The 22,372-nt window shown below is 40.7% G+C and overlaps 1 protein-coding gene across 4 annotated transcripts in view; it reads left to right on the forward strand.

Moving 5' to 3' along the window:
- Nucleotides 1-22,372, forward strand: part of LOC121455643 (regulator of G protein signaling 7 binding protein) — a 102,482-nt gene that overhangs the window by 56,762 nt on the left and 23,348 nt on the right. For 3 of the 4 annotated variants that reach the window (XM_041663229.1, XM_041663226.1, XM_041663227.1), the window contains exon 3: nt 9,230-9,360. The exons of the other annotated variant lie outside the window; for it this stretch is intronic. In XM_041663229.1, the coding sequence (XP_041519163.1) occupies nt 9,230-9,360 (131 nt within the window). The remainder of the gene's footprint in view (nt 1-9,229; nt 9,361-22,372) is intronic. 4 annotated transcript variants of the gene reach the window in all.

Consider the following 22,372-nt stretch of genomic DNA (forward strand, 5'->3'; position numbering starts at 1 on the left):
GATCTTGGAGCTGATGGTAGCTGCAGCTCTCTGCTGCCACCTAACATGGTTAGCCCTGAAAAAGATGAAAATTCAGGTTCCTACCTAATGGTCGTCTAAAACCAGTCTAGTGTTTCATGTTTAATTCAGAAATAGGAGGTTGAGCAGGGTCGGGCAAGCAAAGCAAGTTTCTAGGCAGCCAGGACCATTCCAGAGAGTACGGTCTCTGCAGTAAATCCTTGGAAGAATTTTGGACAACTACGTAGATCCACTCCTCCTTGGAATTTTTACAAGAGAATGTACTGGGAGTTTATGGGGCTGAGTTTTCTAAGCATAATTCCATTTGCTACACTACCATATAGGCATGGTTACCTCAGTGTAATAGATAAGGTAAGCTTTTCTTCATCATACTTTTATAAAATGAAATGTGTGTGTGTGTGTGTGTGTGTGTGTGTTACAGCAGATCTAACCCAGAGCCTTGTGAATGCTAAACAACTCTTTATCACTGAGCTACATACAAATTCCAATTCTTTTTTAAGAAGAGGAAGAAGGATACACAATAATAAACCAATCTGTAGTGGAGAAACTGAGTTGGCTATGACATCACCAGCACTGTGAGCCCGACATGTGTCTCCTCACTGCACCAAGTCACCACCTTTGCAAGCTGCCTGCAAAATGTTTCTTGGAGATCTGTTGTTTGGCAAACAGTCTAGGTAATGCTCTGGATTATAAACACACAAAGCAAGCTTCCTGACCTTTATAATCAGTGAAGAAGCTCATAGTGGAATAATCTTCCTTGTATACAGATATGAGCCTCTTGTATTTGCATAAGGAATTTGCATTGTTATACAAAATAGCCCTCATATCTATTCAGAAATGCACATGCCCATATTGACATAAAATGTCATCTTTTGACAGTTATGCAAAATGCATAAATTTTAATTGCAGGTCAAAACAAATATTTTATTGCATTTATGGTGTGTGTGTGTGTGTGTGTGTGTGTGTGTAATAGTGGGTTAGGGGAGTGTGTACAAAGATGAGAGGACAATTTGTGGGAGTCTATTATCTCCTTCCACTACATGGGTCACTGGGTGGAACCCAGGTTCTCAGCTTTGGCAGTGAGCACCTATACCCACTGAGCCATCTCCCTAACTCATTATCCCCAAATCCTACTGAGTATAGTAAAGGCTTCTTAGTGCTAGATAGAGTCTGAAGCTGGAAAGGGAAGCTGAAAATTTAAAAAAAAAAAAAAAACTTGTTCCCCTATGCATTTCTTAGAGAAATTAAAACTAGACCCCGAGTACAGAGTACAAGCCATGAGTATCTGTGGCTGTCATTAAATGAGGAGAGCAGATACCATTCCCTCATCCTAAGCCCTTTCAGATGAGCTTTTCTGGATTAATCCCTTAGTGAGTCTAGAACATGTTATCTCAGTCCGCATGCGATATGTATTTGGGACCCTTACTGCTCTGCACCCTTAGACCAGCATTCTAGGTGAAATCTCTCACAGTAACAAGGCTACGAGAACAGGCAACCGAAACAGATTTGATTATTAGCTCCTCCATGACTGTGTAGCTTACAGATCACAATTGGTTACGAAAGTGTTGATTGCCGTTTTGTGCTATTATCTAAAGTTCTCTTTAGCATCAACAAACTAGGTCAAGCTTGGACAGCCCAGTTCTCAGAGTTCATATGAAAATCGTTCATTGTTTTGGACAATATTGATGAGCTCCATAGCTTCAGTAAGCACTGGCTGACTTAATGACATACGACATAGCTAAGAATCGAGGCCTACACACTGTTTAGATAAACCTCAACAGTTTAATACACTGAGCCCAGACAGTCTGATGGATTAAGATAGGAATTAACTGCATGCTGCACAGGCTGGCCCAGACTTAGGATATGTTGCCATTTCATAAGTGAGATTCTTTCCGGGGCGATACATAGGATGGTGGCCAACCTTTAAAGATGGTGGGTGTCTGCTTGAAGACAATAGAAATCAGGAGGGAACAGTGAACCTCAAACTTGGAAATACTTGATTTCAGATCCAAAAATATTTTGTGTATTACAATGTAGAAATATATAATACTTCTTTAACTTAAAAATGTAGCTTTTAAAGCAACATGTAAGTACGTAAGTTTATTATAGCTTTAAAAATAAAACTACCCTAACTGTAAGAAATCATATGATCTAAATATAAAATATGTGCATCTGTGCAAATATGTACATATAAATTAATATATATATATACAATATATGCCTATCTATGTATGTGCGCATATATTTATGGAGTCATATAATTATATATCTTATAGTTAGTATATACTAATATACACACATTTATATACGTATCTTTAATATGTGTTTGTATATGTTTAAAAATAAATCAATTCTGGCTATATTCAGTGAGAAAGTGCCATGTCCTCATCATGTAATCTTTGGTACTATGCTCATCCCAGCAGGTCTTAGGAACGCAAAGTCAAATAGCCTCAGCCACAAGCCTCTGATGGTTGTAAGAATCGCAAGACCTAGTAAGACCAGGATCTACAGAGCTATTTTCAGGCTCCATATAATTCCTAGCCAGAGACCATAAAGGGGAAAATGCTAAGAAAGTCAGAGGAAAAATAGAGAGGCCAAGAAACTCTCAAGCCAAAAAGGGTGTACGGTAAGGAAATAGGCCAACACAGAATAAGAAACACATTTTATTTTGAGCCCTGAAGAATGTCGTCTTGTGAACATCAGAGTGTCCTAGACTCTAAGCCAGAGCTTCAGGAGAGACACTCCTGTAACAAGAACCAGAAGCTGGGATTTGCCGTCCATGAATTCTTGCAACTTCTCAGCCCTTGAGAAATTCCCAGAAGGCCCAGCAGAATCCCTACAGCAGTGGTCATGACCCACACAGGGGTTGCAAATCAGACATTTACATCACAATTCATAACAGTAGCAAAATTACAGTTATAGAGTAACAGTGACATAATTTGATGGTTGGGGGTCACCAGCACATGAGGAACTGTATTAAAGAGTCACAGCATTAGTGATTAGCAACCACTCTCTACGGTCACCATCAATTCCCAACTCTCCCATTCTTCCCATGAGAGTAACATAGAAGGTAAGTTAAAGATAGGGCACAATTCAATATTGCGATTTAATTTCACCACAAGCATCGTCATGTCGGGAAAGTTATGGCTACCTATTTTAAATGCGGTTTTCGCTTTTTCAATGGAGAAAAGGAGAATAAAGCCTATGGTAACGCTGCTGATTATTACTTGTGAGTTCTCTGAAGCATCACAAAGACATGGCCAAGATTCTGTTAAAAAGGGAGCAAAAGCAACAGGAAGATGGAGCCTGGCTGAAGCTGCACAGGGTGCTGCCCCTATGAGCCCCAGTGTTTTACATAAAGAAGTTCAAAGCTTCTCCCAAAAGAGCTCAAACTGCACATTGAGGTCGCTTTTGCCTTTGAAAGTCAAGTCTCATTTCTGACTGACTCGGACTGCTCCAGGGCAGAGGTTGGTCCAGGTTCCGTTCACAGTGGACGAAGTCACCGAGCCGGCCATATGTTATCATGTAATAACATGCTGTGCGGTGAGAGAAAAACGCTACAATTGCTTTTCCAAAGGCTCCTGAGGGCACCAAACTTGCAAAGACTCTATGAGGAAAACACAGGTTTCCTCCTAACGGTCATAAGAACTCTCAGGAGGAGGCTGGTGAGCAAAAGGGAGATGATCTGACATTGGAAAATTTTTCTTGTGTCTGGTCAGTCTCCCGTTTCTCTCTTTTGTGGAGGCCTCTGTTGTATATAAAACGTTCAGTCATTGGATAGGTAGGTATCTGGCATCTATTCTGTGTTTGTGAACTTAGATAGACTCTGTAATTACCTTCAGGAACTTGAAACCTAAAGTAATTACTGGATCATGCAAATCTGTTAGCGCCTTACAATTCGACTGGCTACCTTTTCACAATGTAGACATAGGGGAGCATCTTAGGAAATCGCCTTTACTAAGCTATGTGGAGCCTGGGTTTGAGTTGGTATAAAAATAAGCTATATACTTGAAGAGAAATCTGTCTGTGATGAACCAGCAGGGATCCTTGGGGATATTCAGAAGAGCATTCTATTTACTTACTCATTTATTTCCTCTTTCCACTGTTTGGAAAATAAAACAGAGAATCACAGCCCCTTCTCTTGTCTCACTCAGTTTCCTGAGACTTTCCTTGCTAGTTGCCTTAATATCCAAAGCCAGAATCAATTCCCAAAGGACAGAGTTGGATATATTCGCTACGGTGGAAGTTCTGCATCCCCAAATGTTTCTTTATTTGTCCTTGCTAGAATCTGTGACACGCTGAGTAGTTGTCATTTGGTTGTTACCGTCTCATCTCGTCATCTCTCCTCCGTCTAATGGAGCATTTATTTAACCATAGCCCATTATGGCAACTGCGTGTAAATAAAGACTATTATGTAAGGGACTAAGAAATACAGTTAAACAAGAATAACCTTGATGGAAGATGGGTAGCAGCCAACTTCTGACAGCATTTCACATTCTTTACTTGTTTTCCCACGCGTAGCCTCTTTGGATCCTCGCAGTGACCTTGAATTGCTTCCTGTGGTTGTTCCTCTGTTTCACAGTGGCGGCAACAGTCTCAAAGAACTTAGGGTGATTTTCCTAAGATCACAATTTTACCTGGCAACAGTATGTGTCAATCTATGCTTTCGGACTCCAAACTCTTTCTCCAGTCTTTGCCTTTGTGCCTTCAATCCTACATACAAATCATGGCATTACATACACCACCCAAACCACAAACACTTTGTTTTTCGAAAGTTGTTAACAATTACAGAGACCGCCAATGTCTGGTAACTTCAGTGAAAAGAGCCAGATCAATTCATGGCCAAGATGTATCCTCACCCAAATGCCCAGTGTAACTCCTGAGTTTGACCTTTGCGGCTCTGCAGCTTCCCAGTTTTTTGGCTCCATTTATATCATGTGACTATTTGTGGACAGGAAAGTCCTCAGCAGAGTAAATGCCCACCCACCAGCTAAAGGCCACAATTAACTGTATATATTTTATTTATATATATTTTATTTTATATATATTTGCTTTATTGCACACCTATCTGCCTGCACATCCTACTTCCCAGTCAGCAATTCATACAACTTTTCTGAAATTGCAGGCATCAGTCAACTTTACTCCTAAATAAGGTGACACGCATTTCAGATACCCAGCTCAATGTGAAATTCAAAGGTACACATAGTAAATACACAAATATTAAGTGTGCCATTTATTAGGTTTTGTCCAATGTAGACATTGTTTCACTCAAACTGTGGTGTGAAGTCTCAGCCTGATTTAGACTGCCCTCCCTTCTTAGACCATCATCTACCATTTTAAGATATTTAACCATTTCTTATATTTTTCATTTGCCACACTTTCAAGTGAAGGGAGACTTATTTTGCTTTTTCATGTAAGGATTTTCTGTTAAGATAATGTTTCTAAGATACGTTCATGTTGTTTTGAGCACAAGGAGTTAGCTATTTTTAACTGCCAGGTGTAATGATATCTTTCAGGAATATACTGATTTCTTTAACCATTTCCTCTTGGTAGGAAACTAGACTGTTTCCAGTTTTGGGTTCTTCCAAACAAATCCTACAAGCACTCTTGTAAGGATCTATCTGTGAATGTTTTCATCCATTCTTAGGCAAATACTTAAGAATGTAATTGCCATGTCAGGGGATAAATGTATATTTAATTTTATAAGAAATTTCCAGAGAGTTTTCTCCAAAGCACTTGAGTCATTTTAACTCCCACTGACAATATACCAGAGTTTCTGCTGCCTCACTGGTGCTCGCCAACGTTGGGGCTATCAGAATGGTTTTGATTCTTATTATTTCCGTCATTCCAGCAGACCTTTATCATATCAATTTTATTTATAAGGCAAGGATCATCAACGGTTGAGAGTTTCCATTTTCAAAAGCTGCCTTGAGTGGTGTCTGCTTTTAAGTCTTCCTGTAACTGGAACACTCAAGCTTTCTTCCGTGAACTTGGGAGAGAATGAAAGCAGGTTATAATTTAGTGTTATTTTAACTGCTTCTGGGCTTAACCTGAGCTCCAACAGTTGAATTTTTGGTATTTTGTTGGAACTGAATCTTAGGGACTTTTTTTTCTGTAGCATTGAGGCTTTCAGGTGATTAATCAAAATCATCTGTTTGATTCTTAAACACAGTAAAGGAAAAAAAATCACAACACACACACTAGTTCATAAGGTTTCTTTGGATGGATTAAGCAAGCATCATCAGGGTGCCTCTCCTGACCTACACATTGATAGGAAGTGAATCATTTGGAGTAAGCACAAGTGATATTTGGAAAGTTATCACCAAGGTAAATCGCTTGCAGCTCATGGAGAGGCCACAGGTCTCATTTTTAGTTTAATGTCAGGGTTTCCTTGGGTCTTGCAATGTATCCTGAAAATTTTCAAGGATGTGAGAGTGCTTTTGTTTGAGTTTCTATTTGTTTTGTTTAGGATATTTATATTTTTGACTTCCCGCCATTCTGCATAATTCATAACTTGTTATGAAAAATAACCTAAATACATTTTATGCTTCTCATGAGATGGATGCCTGTCACCCCTGCACCAGGGAGGCAGAAGCAGAAGGGTAAAGCTGTCAAAGTCAACTGTAGTTACAGAGAGTCTGAGGCCAGCCTGGGCTATGAAATATCCTGTTTAGTTGTTGCAGCCGTATTTAACTCACTGTTTGTAAGACTAGTCACATTCTAGCCGCTGGACAATGTGTCCTTTTGTGCGCTTTCAGGAAGAGAAGTGTGCTTAAGGGCTCTAAAATGGAAAGAATAAGGTTCTCGTTGCGGAGGCTAATGCACTCTGCTCTGGGCATTGCAAAACACAAACACAAGCCACGACTTAACTTTTCCTCTGCTCTTGAGGACGTTCCCTTCTTTCTCTAGGCTGCAGTTTGTAGTTATAAGAGGATAATATGTGAGAATTTGTATACCTTTTAAGCAGGAAATTCATAGAACAGCTTTAGTATTGATTGACCTGCCAGGCTTTCTCATCTCCTTCCCATAATATCTGTGAGGGGCACATTGATGCCAATTCCTAGAAAGCCTTCAGAAATTTGAGACACTGACAGGTGACCCCTTGGAAACAATTTTAACCAAATATCCCAGTCTCTGCTCTGACTTGCCTTTCCCCAGAACATAATGTCTCCCTAGATGCAAAGCAATAAAATATCCTGGTTCAAAAGATATGGAATGTAGTAGTGCTTTGGGCTCTAAGCCCCATAGGCATGTATTTTGCTCCTTTAAATGTAAGAAGACCCTACAGCTTGGAATGACACTGGGTTGACCAGTTGTCTCACTCATGAATGTGTAGAACATGCAGCAGATTTACTGTAAGGTTTGTTTCTTTTCCTGACTTTCTTCAGTCTGCATTTGAGGCTCCAGGGTCATCAATAGATGAAAACAGGGAGCTGTGATTGACACGAGCTGTGATCGAGACATTTAACCAGCCCAGAAAAGATCCATTTGCCATATTTTCCTTCTGTCTTGCATCTGGAATATGACACTGCCTTCAGATTTTTCTATGCAAAACTAAGTATTAACAGATAATTCATCAGGATCCCTCTTTCCTTCAATTTGAGGGAAGTGTTAATTGCAGTATTCCTTCAGAATCTAGCAGCACCATTAAGAAATAGGACACGGTCAAAGAACTTTCTAAGGACTAAAGGTGATATAAAATTGTGTGTGTGTGTGTGTGTGTGTGGTGTGTGTGTGTGTGTGTGTGTGTGTGTGTGTGTGTGTGTTTAGATGTGGTGGAGTCATGTGGGGTGGGGACACTCCTGGCAAAGGATGGCTGAAGTTTGCACGGAGATTTCTCCTGCTTCAGACACTGGTCTAAGGCTGGCTTAATATGAGGCAAATGAAATGGAGGGAAGGTAGTGCTTTAACTTCCAGATAAAGTCAAATTGCACAGCAGTTCTGGGATGCGCTTTGTTCTATTTGACCCCAAAAGGCCAGGATAACTGTGCAGGCGTCACAGTATGGAGGCTGAGGATTTTGCGTTTTTTTCTGAGTTATGTAAGTCGTATGGTTAGATAAACTCTTGTTCGGTGACAACATACGTATTGAAAAGGAAAAATAACTTTCACTGTCAAGTTCTTGGCACGTAGGGTTTTTTTTTAATTGTTGTTTGTTTTTAAACTATGATTCCAGAGCTTTAAAAAAAGTGAACATTTTTTTAAATTGATTAAATGCCCTCCTGAAATTTGCCACAAGTCCACTTTACAAAGAAATGGAATCTAAGTTTCACAGTATTTAACCAGATTTCATTCCGCTTTAAATGTGTGAGGGCAGAAATAAAGATAACTCATTAGGATATTTAACAGAATTTACCTTTAGACTGTCTTTAACCTCAAATAGAGCTGCGAGCTTATTCCTTCAGTTTACATTATTCAATGCATGCGATTCTGGTTGCATATAAAGTAGTATTATCTTGTCAACAAATGAATCCTCTCCTTTGAAGACCAAAGGGATCACTCTGTGATTTATCATATTTACATATGAATTCTGAAAAGCAAACCTCCAGGACTTTAGGTGATAATTTCAGACATAAATTCAGCACCCACACAGCTTTCGATTGCCCGGCATAGCTATTGTAACTTTATTACGCTTTTCTTTTATCATAAAATATTTATTTCATCATTAAAAACATTTGGGTTTTCATAAATTAGGCATAGCCAACAATAAAAGACTGTATCTTAGATTAAGACAAAAACTTTGATAAAAATTATTTGAAAATTGGCTTTCTAATCACATTAGGCTGGGGCCCTGATATTAGAGATGTCTCCTAAACATTAATTGAATAGACCACGTTAGTCTGGTCTAGAAACAGGGGTTTTCGATCTCTTTGTAGCTAGGAGATTATTATGCATTAAGTGTATTTTGGAAATTTCTTCCTACGGCTAAATTGAAAATGTCTGATATTCTCAATTACTTCAAGCGTTTATGATTCTAAGCTCCCAGCAGAAACCGCTGCCAAGGCGGGGAGGGTGAGAGCAGTTACTCAGAGAAGGACACTTATGTAAGAGCCGTCAGGGTGGTTACTAGCTTGAAAGCAGGAAGCCCGGTATTTCAGACTTCAGGCTTTAAGGGATCGTTACTGAGCCTTTTCCCCTCTCAGAACTGAGACAAATGGCTGATGACTGAATCCTGAGACTGCCCACAGCTTTGCTCTCTCATTCCGCTGCAGCCCGGAAGATGGTGAGATCCATCCCGAAATCTGCCGGCTTTACATCCAGCTGCAGTGTTGCCTAGAGATGTACACAACGGAGATGCTGAAATCCATTTGTCTGCTGGGGTCTCTTCAGTTTCATCGAAAAGGTACACACATGCCATAGGATGCCAGAAACACAGAGAAACAGACAACAAAGCTGGCCTTTCACCTAGTGTCCATGTGCAGGCCCAGGCACCCAAGCAGAAGGATTGAAATGGTCAAAAACTGCAGGACACATGAATTAATAAGAAGCCCACGTCACTGCCATCTAAATGCATCAGGATTGAAACCATGGTAGGAAGTGTCCTTAAAGGTATTGTTTCACCTCCCGCAAGTGTGACTTCATTAAACTCCACAAAGGCTGCAAAGATACACAACAGTCTTAGTAGAGTAGTAAATGATCTCGGAGAGCCTTGTTTCTCTAAAGGAAATGGTGCAAACAGGTAAATTGCATACTATGTTCCACTGACTTCAAAACAGAAGGGAACTCAACTAGGCATGAGCAAGGGTGAACTCACTCCCTGCCCTAACCCGTGCATGAATTGTAGTGACGTCAGCAATGGAGGTAGCTGGTGGCTGTGGCTTCAGCATGGCTTGATGATACCTAAGATCCCCGTTCTAAGTGAGGCTCTGTCTCTGAGGTGTCTTTGGAGGCTTTCCTCTCAAGCCGCCTTCTCCCACAGTAGGAAAATGACTATCAAGGCCCTGTCCACCATCTGTGTACATCACTTGACTCATAGAGAAGGGGAAACATCTCCCAATTACAAAACAAAAGATCCAGGCTTCATTCTAATTAAAACAACTTCTTTCCTGAGTCACGGAGGGCTAGAATTCCACTGATTGACTTAAGCAATTAAGGTCTGTCCACGAAGCAAGGAGTGGGCTCAGCTCCATTCATTCAGCGCTATACATAACACGATAGGAGGGGGTAGAATGGAAGGCTGCTCAGCTTTCGTTCCTAAAGTATTTTACTTATATTTTCTCTTTAGTTCATCAAAGTACTCCTTGGAAACCTCCTAAGTGTGAACTTTCTGTGCTTTAGGCCAGGAAAATGGGATCTGAGAACACATAGAGTGTACTCTGTGCCTGTGGTTTAAATTCAAACATAAGGAAGTTCACTAAGCCTCGGGGGGTGGGGGCTTCAGACAACAAAACAGTTAAAGATTTGAAATCAAATAAGTATTGCAATTTGGTGACAACAAAATGATGTGATAATTTAGTAGTAAACATTAATTTTCACGTATGCATATATGTGTATGTATGCACACAGTTGAACAAAAAGCAGGAGTTTTGCTGCCCTGTTCCAAAGAGAGGATAACACCGTGAGGAACTGCATCAAAGGACTGCAGTATTAGGAAGGCTGTGAACCACCGCCCTCATCCTTTTCACATGGTGTCCCCCCCCTGCTGCCTAAACACTCAACTATGTGAGCCAATTGGAACCATTCTTTGCTGCCTCTACCCTTGCAGGCATTAGGATTAGAGGGTCACACATCTACCTCTGTTTTACGTGGAGCTGGGGCTTGAACTCAGGGCTTTATGTATGCTAAATGCTCACTCTAACAACTCAGCTAAGTGCTCAGCCCCACAACTAACTTTTGAAAAGAAACTAACTCTTCTGTTAGTTCTTTAAATTCAAAGGGATTCCTTATGCTGGTTGTTCCCTTGCATGTGCTCTCAGGAACAAATAAAAAGCACATCCCCTCACACTGGAGCAGTTCTTTGCTCTTCGTGGCCTCCTGTCTTCATTGACAGGCTCTTTAACCTCCCTTTCTGAGTTTCTCTTAATTGACAGGCTCTTTAACCTCCCTTTCTGAGTTTCTCTTTTAAAAAAAAAAAAATAGTCAAGGCTGGGGTTGTAGCTCAGTGGTAGAGCTCTTGCCTTAGGTTCTAGTCAGAGAACTAAAAATTAATTAAGTAAGTAAGTAAGTAAAAAAATAGTTTTGAACTCATGGCAATCCTCTTGCCTTGGTCTCCACAGTGCTGAGATTACAAGCATCAGCCACTTATTCAAGACAGCAGAGAAACTTCTAACACCTGCCATCAAGCCTGCTTTTAAGAAAGGAAAGGAATATTCTCTGAAAGTTTACACATAGTATGTAGAAAGTCCAAAGGGGTCTACAAAAACAGTCCTAGAAATAATGACTGTGTTTAGCAGGATCAAAGGGTACTGAGTGAGCCTCCAAAAGCAAGAGTATCTCTACATAGTAGCAGTGAACTGACAGGCACCCAAATTAAAGGTGCACTATCATCAATTACCACTAAATTTATTTATTTATCCATTTATATGTGTCTAAAATCTCACCAGGATCTGTGGTTGAAATTATAAGATGGAAGAAATAAAAGAACACCTAAATTGGTCCCTAGGTCCAATGAAATTTCTATCAATTTAGCAAAAGCAAGGTTAACTCTGAATATAAATAAGCTTATTTTAAAATTTACACATAGGGACTGGTAGCAAGATTTCTCAGTAGGTGGTGGTACTTGCTGCCAAACCTGCCCTCCTGAGTTAGCTTTCCATAACCCATAGAGTGAAAATAGAGAATCAACTCACAACGGCTGTGACTGTATGCACAAGACCTGTACAGTATCAAACCAGCCAAAATGGCTGCATGAATGAAGGGCTCATGAATCCCTGCTCTAGCTGAAGAGTTATTGCGACTGCTGAGAGAGAGAGGGTCAGTTTCATTGAGGGATGTGACCTCTGAGAGGCTACCCATGCTCCAGGTAATGGCGCTACAGTCATGTACATTCTAGCAACACCAAGTGGACTTAGTGACTTTAAAAAGAGAGCACATGAGACTGGGAGGGAAAGGTGGTAGAGGGCTGGAGGAAGGATTGGGAAGAGAATACATATAATTCATATAATAAATTCTCAAACAATAAAACTACAAAATAAATAGTGGCAAAAGTGTTTGGGAGGCAGAAGCAGGAGGGTTGCATCAAGTTCAAGACCATCCTAGTGTACATAGCAAGTCCTTGAAGAGAGAGAGAGAGAGAGAGAGAGAGAGAGAGAGAGAGAGAGAACCACTAAGTATATGAAAATATGATATTTTTAGCCATCAAGAAAATGCAAGCTAAAACTGCAATGAAATTCTATCATTCCATCAGAATAACCAGACATAGTATCATCTTAGGTCCCATCAGAAGATGAATGGATAATGAAAATGCGGCATGCATAGACAATAGGGTATTTAACAGTCATAAAGAATGAAATTATGTTGTTTGAAAAAAAAAGATTGAGCTAGAAATCATCATATTACTTTAAATAAATTAGACCCAGAAAGTAAATAATAAATTAATAAACCTACATCTTCTACTCTAATGCCTAACTGCCTGTGCATAAATCCTAAAAAGAGGACACCTGATAGTGTCTTTGATTTTTTTCATGTAATATTAAATTTCCTATTGGATTTCTGATTGCTCTAAAGTCATTATTATTTAGAGTTGAACCCACCTTAAAACCCAGAGTGGTAGGTGCCTTCCATCAGAACGAGCCGCACGATAATGACCCCAGTAGCCTGTCCGCTCTGTGAACACTTTACATTTGAAGCGGGTAATGGTTCTTCCTGTTCAATCACGGGACATCAGCATCAGCACCCATGCCATGATTAAGATGCCAAGTGTCCATTCCCGCCCTGCACTTACTAAGTCAAAGTTTCCTCTAAAGAAGCAACTCCTGGGAAAATATTAAGAGAATAATTACTAAAATATTGCTTCAGCTGAGTACACCCGCCGGCCACCTGTAATCACTCTTTTTAGAAATACGTCCCTACTTCCTCGCATGATGCAGACATAGAGTCACACTCTCCTCAGAAGTCTCTTGTGTTCCCGTATCTGAGAGCTAGCATTGTCTTGGTACTAGTAGAGTTACAGTAATCCTAAAAGGTGATTTCTTTTTGATGAGAAAGTCCCAGTTACTCTAGAAGTGAAGAAAATAGAAATATGTGTGATTAAATCCTATGTTGAAGAAAAGTCACTAGTGGTGGGCACCAAGGAAAATGTCATTAAACCAGAGAACAATAATACAACACTAGAAACATATGCATGAAAGTAAGTATTTGAGAAGTTTCCTAAAAATTTCTAGAATGGAAAATAAAACAGTACCAGTATTTAATAAAGGATGGAAGGGTTCTATTAAAAAAAATATTATGAATTTTCACATTCTATGTTTGTATAATACATCCTTTTTATTTCCTTCTTTCTATTAATCCCCATGTTGAACCCAAGGAGTCAACTCTCTATTGCTATTTTTGACGCTTGTTTTGTTTATATTATGTTTGAAGTCACATTCCTGCTATCAGAATAACACAGAAAATGTCAGCTGGTATCACTAGGTTTTGCTTTTTCTTGCATATCATTGGTAGCTATAGACTAGCTTGTCTATACTCAGAAAACCTCCATCCAGTGCAATATATATTTATATGTATAAAGTCTTCTGTGGTCTCCCTTGGTGGCATGGGTTTGAGAAGAGAAATATTTGACTGCAGTGACCAGAAGTGAGTTGAGGAAAAAATTGGTTCACAGACTGCAACATGTGAGTGGTAAGCTCGAAGAGAAGAATTGTGGGTAATAAGACATATGATGTGTTCCTGAAACTTGGAGTGGATGCTGTAAAAGTAGATTGACAGAGGTCAACACGTGTGAGAATCATAACTGCAGAGCCAGACAACAGGAGACAGATAGGAAACATGGAAGAGATGTGAGCTAATCTGCCCTACCAGGCGTGCAAGGAGAAGTGCAGATAGACCTGAAGGAGCCATGCAGTAGAAACCAGAGTCGAGATGCTAACAAAGTCGAGGTGGGAGAAGTCACAGGAAAAGATCGAGAGCCGTTCTTTCCCACGACTGATACATATACATTGCAATTTACGTATGATTTATTCCATGTGTCACATATCAGCAAAGAGGCACCATTTGTGCCTCAAATTCTGCTAGTTAAGATGGCAGGTGACATTTCCAGGACATTATGTTGTTTATGCAAACAATGGTACCTCCATTGTACCTTCAGGCTAGGGAATGACCTAGGCAGAGAACACCCACTAAGAATCTCTTTTTTTAAAAAATTCTAAAGAATAACTTGTGGGTTTTTATTTTATGTGCATTGGTGTTTTGCTTCCATACATGTCTGTGTGAGGGTATTGGATACCCTGGAACTGGAAATACAAGCAGTTGTGTGCTCCCATGCGAGTATTGGGAATTGAACTCAAGTCCTCCAGGAAGAGCAGCCAGTGCTCTTAACTGCTGAGCCGTCTCTCCAGCCTCCCCGCCAAGTGTCTTAATGCCCACCTCGATGTCCTCCTCCACCCACTCCTCCTTTCCCGTAATGGGTATTGAGCCTAGGCCCTTTGCTCTGCCAATGCTCTACCAGTGCGTTACATCCCTTGGCCCTACTCTGCTTTTTCTCTGTCCTCCTCTCCAGCCCCCCTTTGTCTCTCTCAGAAGTCAGGTGGTCCCCAGAATCTCCAGGGACTTGTAGTCCTCCTTTCCTGCTCAGGACTTCTACCTGATTTGTTGCTTCTAATGTTTTGAGAAAAGCTGATACTTGAAAAATCTTTAGGTGAGCTCCTTTCTCTTCCCTCTGGGTAGATGCTGAAGGTTGACCGTTGTTCTTTTCTTTAACTTTTCATGTCTGTCAAGGAAAGGAAATATCATTGTCATTGAGTTTCTAGACAGCTTTCTCTCAAAACCTCCTGGTTTTTAGTGTTGGGCTGGGATTAAATAGGGACACCGAATTGCTTCATAGCAAGCTGAACATGTAGTTTATTCTTACCTCTGTGCACCTCCCTAGCTCACCAGAAACTCATATACTATCGTATAGCTCGCTTAGTTTTTCTATTGTATTGCACAGAGAATACATTTACTTTTTAGAGATAAAGGGCATACAAGGTCACTTCAAGAATTGAGAGTATGCCTTTTTTTTTAATAGGGAAGTATGCCCCCAAATCATTTTAAGGCTCCCGCAGTGAGCTTGCATTTAATAACGAAGATTGTCCTCTTCCAATTAACCAAATTTGTATCCTTGGTCTCAATAGCATTTCAAAGAATCTTCTTGCAAATTCTTTGCTCTGTGGATAGAAATTTTTTTGCTATCTCATATGTCTGATTGGCACAAGGCATTTGGAAATATTATATGCTTTGTAAGATCATGTTTTTGCCAAAGAAATGAAGAAAATTATTCCTAAAGTGATTTTTCTTTTTCATGGCCAACAAAATTAAAGCAAATTACAGCTATGTGAGGTAAAACCTACGTTTGATAAACACTATTGGGTTCTATCAGGTACAGTGTGGCCCCGAAAAGCTGTTTCTAGAGGAAGATGGCAGATGGGAATAATTTTAGTCATTTTATAGTTTGATATTCTAACACTTTTCAGCTGTAAACGGGAGTGCTGCTTCCTATCATCTCATTTCTGTGTTTATAGTGGAAAATATTTGGTCTCGTCTCGTCACACCTAGTAGGGAAGAAATCTGCCCCCTCTGCTGACTGTACGCCTGATGGTGACCGTTAATGCCTGCTTCCTGCCGCTGGATGAAGGGAGCTCCCAGGTGTCTTTCATTCTGCTGGCAGAAAGAGGGGACAAGCTGCTGTGGGAACCGGAAAGTCCTGCTTTGCTGATCACTGTTTTCTTTTTGCTTTCTCTGCCCCCATTCACTCATTTATGAGAACTTCCATCTGAACTGGCTTTCTCTGCCCTTTTCCACGTCTTGTATTGCTTTCACGTTGCCGTCTCTGACTCTCCTTGCCTCTCAGCCACAGCTGCAGCAAAATTGCCCCCTGGTCATTTGAGGGCATGAGACACCCATCCTTTTTGGATTAGATGGATTCTTCCTCTAAAATGTACTATCATGGTAAATTCAGATTTGGAAACACGTAGAGATGTTCTGACTAAAAGAAAAAGAAGGAAATGGTAAAAATTGAAAAAAAAATCATTCTACAAAACTGGATTGGGAGCCTGGGAACTGATAACTCAACACGTACTAATAATGGAAATTAATGGCCCAGATGCAGTGAAATTTCAAGATGAACTCAGGACAAGAATAGGTCACAGGCAAAAAAAAAAATATTCCAATGTGTCCAGAATCATGCTAACTAACGCAAAGAAAACGATCCACATGAACAAAAGAGATGAGAAAAAAGAAAAAAGGCAAAAATAGAATTTAGCCACAAGTAAATAGTTGTGTAAGAAGGAGCAATTGATACTAAAATAGAACATGGAGCTAGAGAAAATGAAGCAAACTAAATCCTAAAATAGGAGCTATGATTGAAATTCTAAGAGAAAACATGAATTCATTCTCTGAGCCAATATTCATTGTTCATCTGTCATATGTGAGGTAGTGCTCTCTGTGCTTAAAGCAGGCGGTGATGGAGGTTGCTAGGGCCCTGTTTTCATGGAGTGTGTAGTCTAGAGGGAGGGAAAGGGAGAAAAGATTAGGAAGGAGGAAGAAAGGGGAGGGAGGAGGAGAGGAAAGAAGGAAGTGGGAGGGAGGGAAAGGAAGGAAGGAATGAGGGAAGGGGAAAAGCTAGACAATCAAAATTTCTAAAACTCCATAATATGCAGATAATTGAAATTGATCATACAATGCGATTAAGTGAGATGAAATGGCTACTTTAAATGGGGTAGTCAAAGTTCTCTGAGGACATACCGTTGAATCTGACCTGAATGGCAAAAAAGGTAGCATCTTCACCACAAACACAAAAGACCTTCAACCAAGAAAGCCTGTCCTTTTTAAAGTATACACATCACCAGATTCTATAGTCCTAAGGATGACCTAAAAGCATCTATTAACTCTATCTCTGTGTCTGTCTACACCATATGACAGAACTTCATATAACAAGATACTAACAGCCAGGAGATGGTGACACAAGCCTTTAATCCCAGTACTCAGGAGGCAGAAGCAGATGGAGTTCTGTGAGTTCAAGACCAGTCTACAGAATAAGTTGCAGGACAGGCTCCAAAGCTAAGCCCTGTTTAAAAAAAAAAAAAAACCACCATAAAAAGAAAGAAAGAAAAAGAAAAGAAAAAACTCTTAACAAATAAGATACTGTATAGTTTAACTCTGATGCAATAGAATAGAAAAGTTTCAATTTAGTTAGCCACATTGGAAATGCATCTTACAAACTGCTCTGCCCTGTTGCAGGGTTCAGGTAAACCAAAGCCTCACACACACACGTGTCTTCAATTGAGGGAACCTGGTCCTTCTGCTTTCTCACACAGCTATATGGGGCCAGCATGAGGGTGGCTATGCCAGGGTCGCCACTGGCTCTCTGGTGCCACAAGGAGGACAGAAAGGGACAGTGAACCTTGAGGTTGGGGGTTAGTGCCTCATCACTTCTGGATTGGAAATTATTTATTTCCAGAGTCCAGGGCAAAGAGGGAGCCCTGTGTTTAGTATAACCATCGTCCTCTGCCACATGCTTTGTGGTGCAATACATATCTTCTCATCATCATGTAGAAAAGCCTTGAAACTATTTTTTTTAACATAAACAACTTGCTGAATTAATAGAACCAAATTCCATCTAAAGCACATACTGCCTAAAGCATGAGAAGGTGCAAGTAGGTTACTTAACACATACCCTGTGTTTCTTCAGTTCTTTGCACAGTGCAGTCAGAAAAGCGGAAACAAGGGAGCGTGAGAGCCATTCTGAACAGGCAGCTGGGTATCTAACGCAAACTGTGTCTACTTTGTTTGTTCTTCTCATTTAGTCAGTGCAAAAACTGAACTGGAAGTCTCTTCTGTGAGGACTGTCCCTACAAACGATCTGTCAGGGGCAAATAGGACATAGGAAACTTGCCGCTGCCATTAAAGAAATGACAGGGCTGTGATACAGTATGAGCTTAGGGAAGAGTGACTTGTTGATCCCTGCACAGTTGAGTGATATGGACTTGCTGGACCCTAGAGACCAAACTAAGGACCCACAAGGAGACCCTGTCCACGACAGCATCTCCCATGGTCACTGGGTGGCTGAAGAAAGAGGAAAAAAAGCAAGAATGAAAGACAAAGGAGGAAGGGAGATGTATGAAAATGAAGGTAGAGACGAAGGAGTATAGGAGTAAAGGAAGAGAGAAGATCTCCAGAGGCGGATGTGACCAAATGATCCCCACCCTGCCTTCTCGCCAGTTGTGGACTTGTGAGGTGGAAAGACTCTGTGGCTCTCCTGGGATACCTCATACCTGATGTGGGCTTCTTCCTCCCGAGATACTGACCGTTGCTAAGGAGTGTGAGAATATCTAACCTTCCTTTTCATGGTTGGTTTATCTTGACTTGCCCTCAAACATGCCTCTTAAGTTATCCATAAACAGGCTAAAAATACATGTGAATCCCCAAGGAGCTAAAAGCAAACGGCTTTGCATGACCCTAAGGGACGTACGTGGCCACAACTTCAGCGGCCTGGTCGCAAAGAGCGAAGCAGCTGTCTTAGCATGATTTCAAGGTACTCTGCAGGCTCTCGTCCTCACCGCTACCCCCTCCCCCAAGCAAATATTTGTTCACTGAGGCCTGAAATTGATTTTTCAGGGGACAGAACTTTTCATTTCATAATAGGAAATGATTTGGGATGCACAGTCACTCTCTTAGGCAAAGCAAAATATGGCTTTGGAAGTCACCATTTGGAAGCATGCTGATCCCTTTCCTAAGAGCAAGGCAGGGGGCCCAACCTGGTCTTAGACAAGCGTCTCATTCCAAGGACAAACAGGCAAAGGAGGCAAACTGGGAGCGAAGACCTCAAACTGATAACCGATAGGGTGTGTAGGGTACAATCTTTTCTGCTAAGTCCTCCATGTAGTTCAAAAAAAAAAAAAAATGAAGTGACCCTGCTAACGTCCTTGGTCTCTCAGACCACCAGTAATATCTCATATTTGCCCCCTGCACCCAACTCTGCTACACACAAAGTATCTTGAACTATGTTGTAGAATCTCAAGAGATGTGTTGTTTTCTGTGTATCCTTCTGCCTGGCATAACGTGGACCATTCTACCCAGCTCTGCATCCATCCCTTCCCCCTGGACCATCCTTGAACTTTATTGGAGCTCATAATTTAGATATGACTTCCTGCAGAAAGCTGCTCCTGAAACGCTAAATCTAGGCTGGTCCCTGTCCCTCAAGCATGCCCGTGGTGCTGATGATGGCGCATTACACAACGGTTGTCATTTCTTACCTGGATTCCTGCCTGTTGTTCTCTGTAGATTTTGGGGGTCTTGAATGTATCCTCATCATCTAATGCAGTGCCTGGAGCAAAGATTCAAGCAATGGTTATTGGATAAACAGATGAATTATTTGCATTCTTCAGCCTATGTTAACAGAAAGGAAATGGAATTAAAGAGGAAAACTTAATAGAAATGTTGACCTAAACTTGTGGATATTTCCCTTCCTAGAAATATCCACAAGAAAAAAATTCCATCAAAATCATAGAAGAAAAAACATACTGGAAAAATAATAAATCTGTATTAGTTTGTCAGGGTGGGGTAATTGTTTGGTGAAATAATGCCATATCTCATTTGATGAGAACAGTAAGTTTATTCATTTCTGGCATTGTCCAATGATGTCAGAATTAGGGTGGAACATCCACCCAGCTTTCAGAAAGAATGGGAGATCCTACAGGAGAATGTTTAGGATCCAGAAGAGTACATTGTCCGTAACTCTGTCACCTGGCCCTTTCCAACTGTAAGGAAAAAGGGAAAGTAGAGGCTGGCAAACACAGAACATCTCCTATTACTCCAAAAAACAAACGAAGAGTACACAAGCAAACCAGGAAGTTTAGAGAAACTTTAAAACAGACAAGCAATTGATATTGAATCTGCTGAAATTTAGGAATAAGTGAACAGAGGGAGCCAGGCAGATAAGAAACTCAGGAAGAAACAAACAAAAAAAATCAAATGAGAAGAAATTCTTTAAAAGAAAGAAAGAAAGAAAGAAAGAAAGAAACCCAGATGCACTTCAAACCCAGGCAAGAAACACAAACCACTGAAAGGGTTTTTTAACTGTCAGAGTTGGTATTTGAAACTGCACTTCAAAGGGCTACCACTGTCTGCCCAGCAGAAGCTACCAGTGTTGGTCTTGGGGACCAAAGCAGAATAGAATATGAAATGATGCTGGCCGGCACAAGGACAGCAACAAGAAAAAAAAAACTGGACTCTGGGTTATAGCCAGCACCAAGTTAAACTTCTTAGCATTTCTCTCTGCAGCAGAAATTCCACCCAAGAAACACAAGGCAGGAAACAAGCCAAACAGGGAGCCCAGGACAAATGACCTTAGGATGGGGACATCTTGCACCCAGGAGAAGAGTGTCAAACACATGTTGTCCAGCCACAAACCCTGTCCTTCTCCACAATTAACAGGACACTGTTGGTCAAAAGACAGACAGACATATTCAAAGGCATCTGAACAGACATCCAGGAATGAACAGATTGTCAATGAAAAAAAAATCAACACTGCTAAAGAGATATACCAAAAGCAACAAATAACCAATATTGGAAGATGTGCTATTAAGATGATGAAAAGCTTAAAATGCATATAATCATTATATGCAAAGAAAAATCATTATATCCATAAGTCTTCCATATCCATAAAACAGTAATTATCCATACCAAGTTGGAAATAGCATGAGGCAGGCTCTCTTTCTGAACCTGGACCTTAGCGATTGGATGGGCTGGTCTGGCTAAGCATCTTGTCCCTGGCATCCCGCATCAACACCTCCCCTGGATGGGGATTACAGTCACCACATATACCCATCTTCACATGGGTCCTAGGGTGATCCAAACTCCCATCCTCACACTTGAATGACAAGTACTTTACCCACTGTGCCCTAGCCCCAGAAATACTTTAATTAAAACTATTGTTCTATCTCAATTAATCACCTAATTAATTAGAGAAAGTAGTGACTGCAATAATAAAAGTTGCCACTAGCCATCTTAGCCAAATGAGCATCATTAACAGTACATCAAAGTACATATGCATTTTCCGGTGTGATGAACCGAGGACCCAGTATGGCTTCTGTGACATTCTTGGTGAGGATGTTTACTATACGCTTAGACACAGGGAATCATCAGACAGCTCTGGATAGGAAGAAAGGCATTCTATAAATTAACTCCTGTGGACTCCTCTTGAGTGAAAGTATTCATGAGATAAAAAGCTGAGTGCTGCGTTAAATGAAACAAATGCAGGGAAACACGAGAAGCAAATGCTGTACACAGTCTTTAAATTGGGTTTCTCCACTCAGAAATAAAGCCAAAGAGGACACTATTGGAACAAATAGACAAGTTTGAACACAGACTAGATATTAATAATATTATCTGTATCAAATTTTATTAATTGTATTCAACCAAAGTTTTAGAATTATTATGATCATTTTGGGGGTAACAAAATATAACATCTTTCATCGCCTGGGCACCGGACAGAAATCTCAAGGTCCAAATCAGGAGCAGAAGGAGACGGAGCACGAGCAAGGAACTCAGGACCACGAGGGGTGCACCCACACACTAAGACAATGGGGATGTTCTATTGGGATCTCACCAAGGCCAGCTGGCCTAGGTCTGAAAAAGCATGGGATAAATCCGGACTAGCTGAACATAGCGGACAATGAGGAATACTGAGAATTCAAGAACAATTGCAGTGGGTTTTTGATCCTACTGCACGTACTGGCTTTGTGGGAGCCTAGGCAGTTTGAATGCTCACCTTACGAGACCTGGATAGAGGTGGGCAGTCCTTGGGCTTCCCACAGGTCAGGGAACCCTGATTGCTCTTCGAGCAGATGAGGGGGGGGGACTTGATCGGGGGAGGGGGAGGGAAATGGGAAGCGGTTGTGGGGACGAGGCAGAAATCCTTAATAAATAAATAAATTAAAAAAAAAAGGAGAAACAATCAACAATAAAAAAAAAATTTAAAAAAAAAATATAACATCTTTATTCTTTTTTCTCTATTTTTGGATATTGGGTGTGTGTGTGTTTCATGCATGTGTATACACACGGTGTGACAGTACATGCCTGCATCAGAGGCCAGGGAAGGGTGTTGAGCACCTTCCTGTGTTGCTGTCTGCCTTATTCACGTGACACGGAATCTGAAGCTCGCTGTTTACGGCACTCCCAGGATCTTCCTATCTCTTCTTCCTAGAGCAGGGGTGACAGCC

The sequence above is a fragment of the Microtus oregoni genome, unplaced genomic scaffold (assembly GCF_018167655.1).
Source record: "Microtus oregoni isolate MIOR12 unplaced genomic scaffold, Mior012 000014F_ref0000157, whole genome shotgun sequence".
NCBI lineage: Eukaryota > Metazoa > Chordata > Mammalia > Rodentia > Cricetidae > Microtus > Microtus oregoni.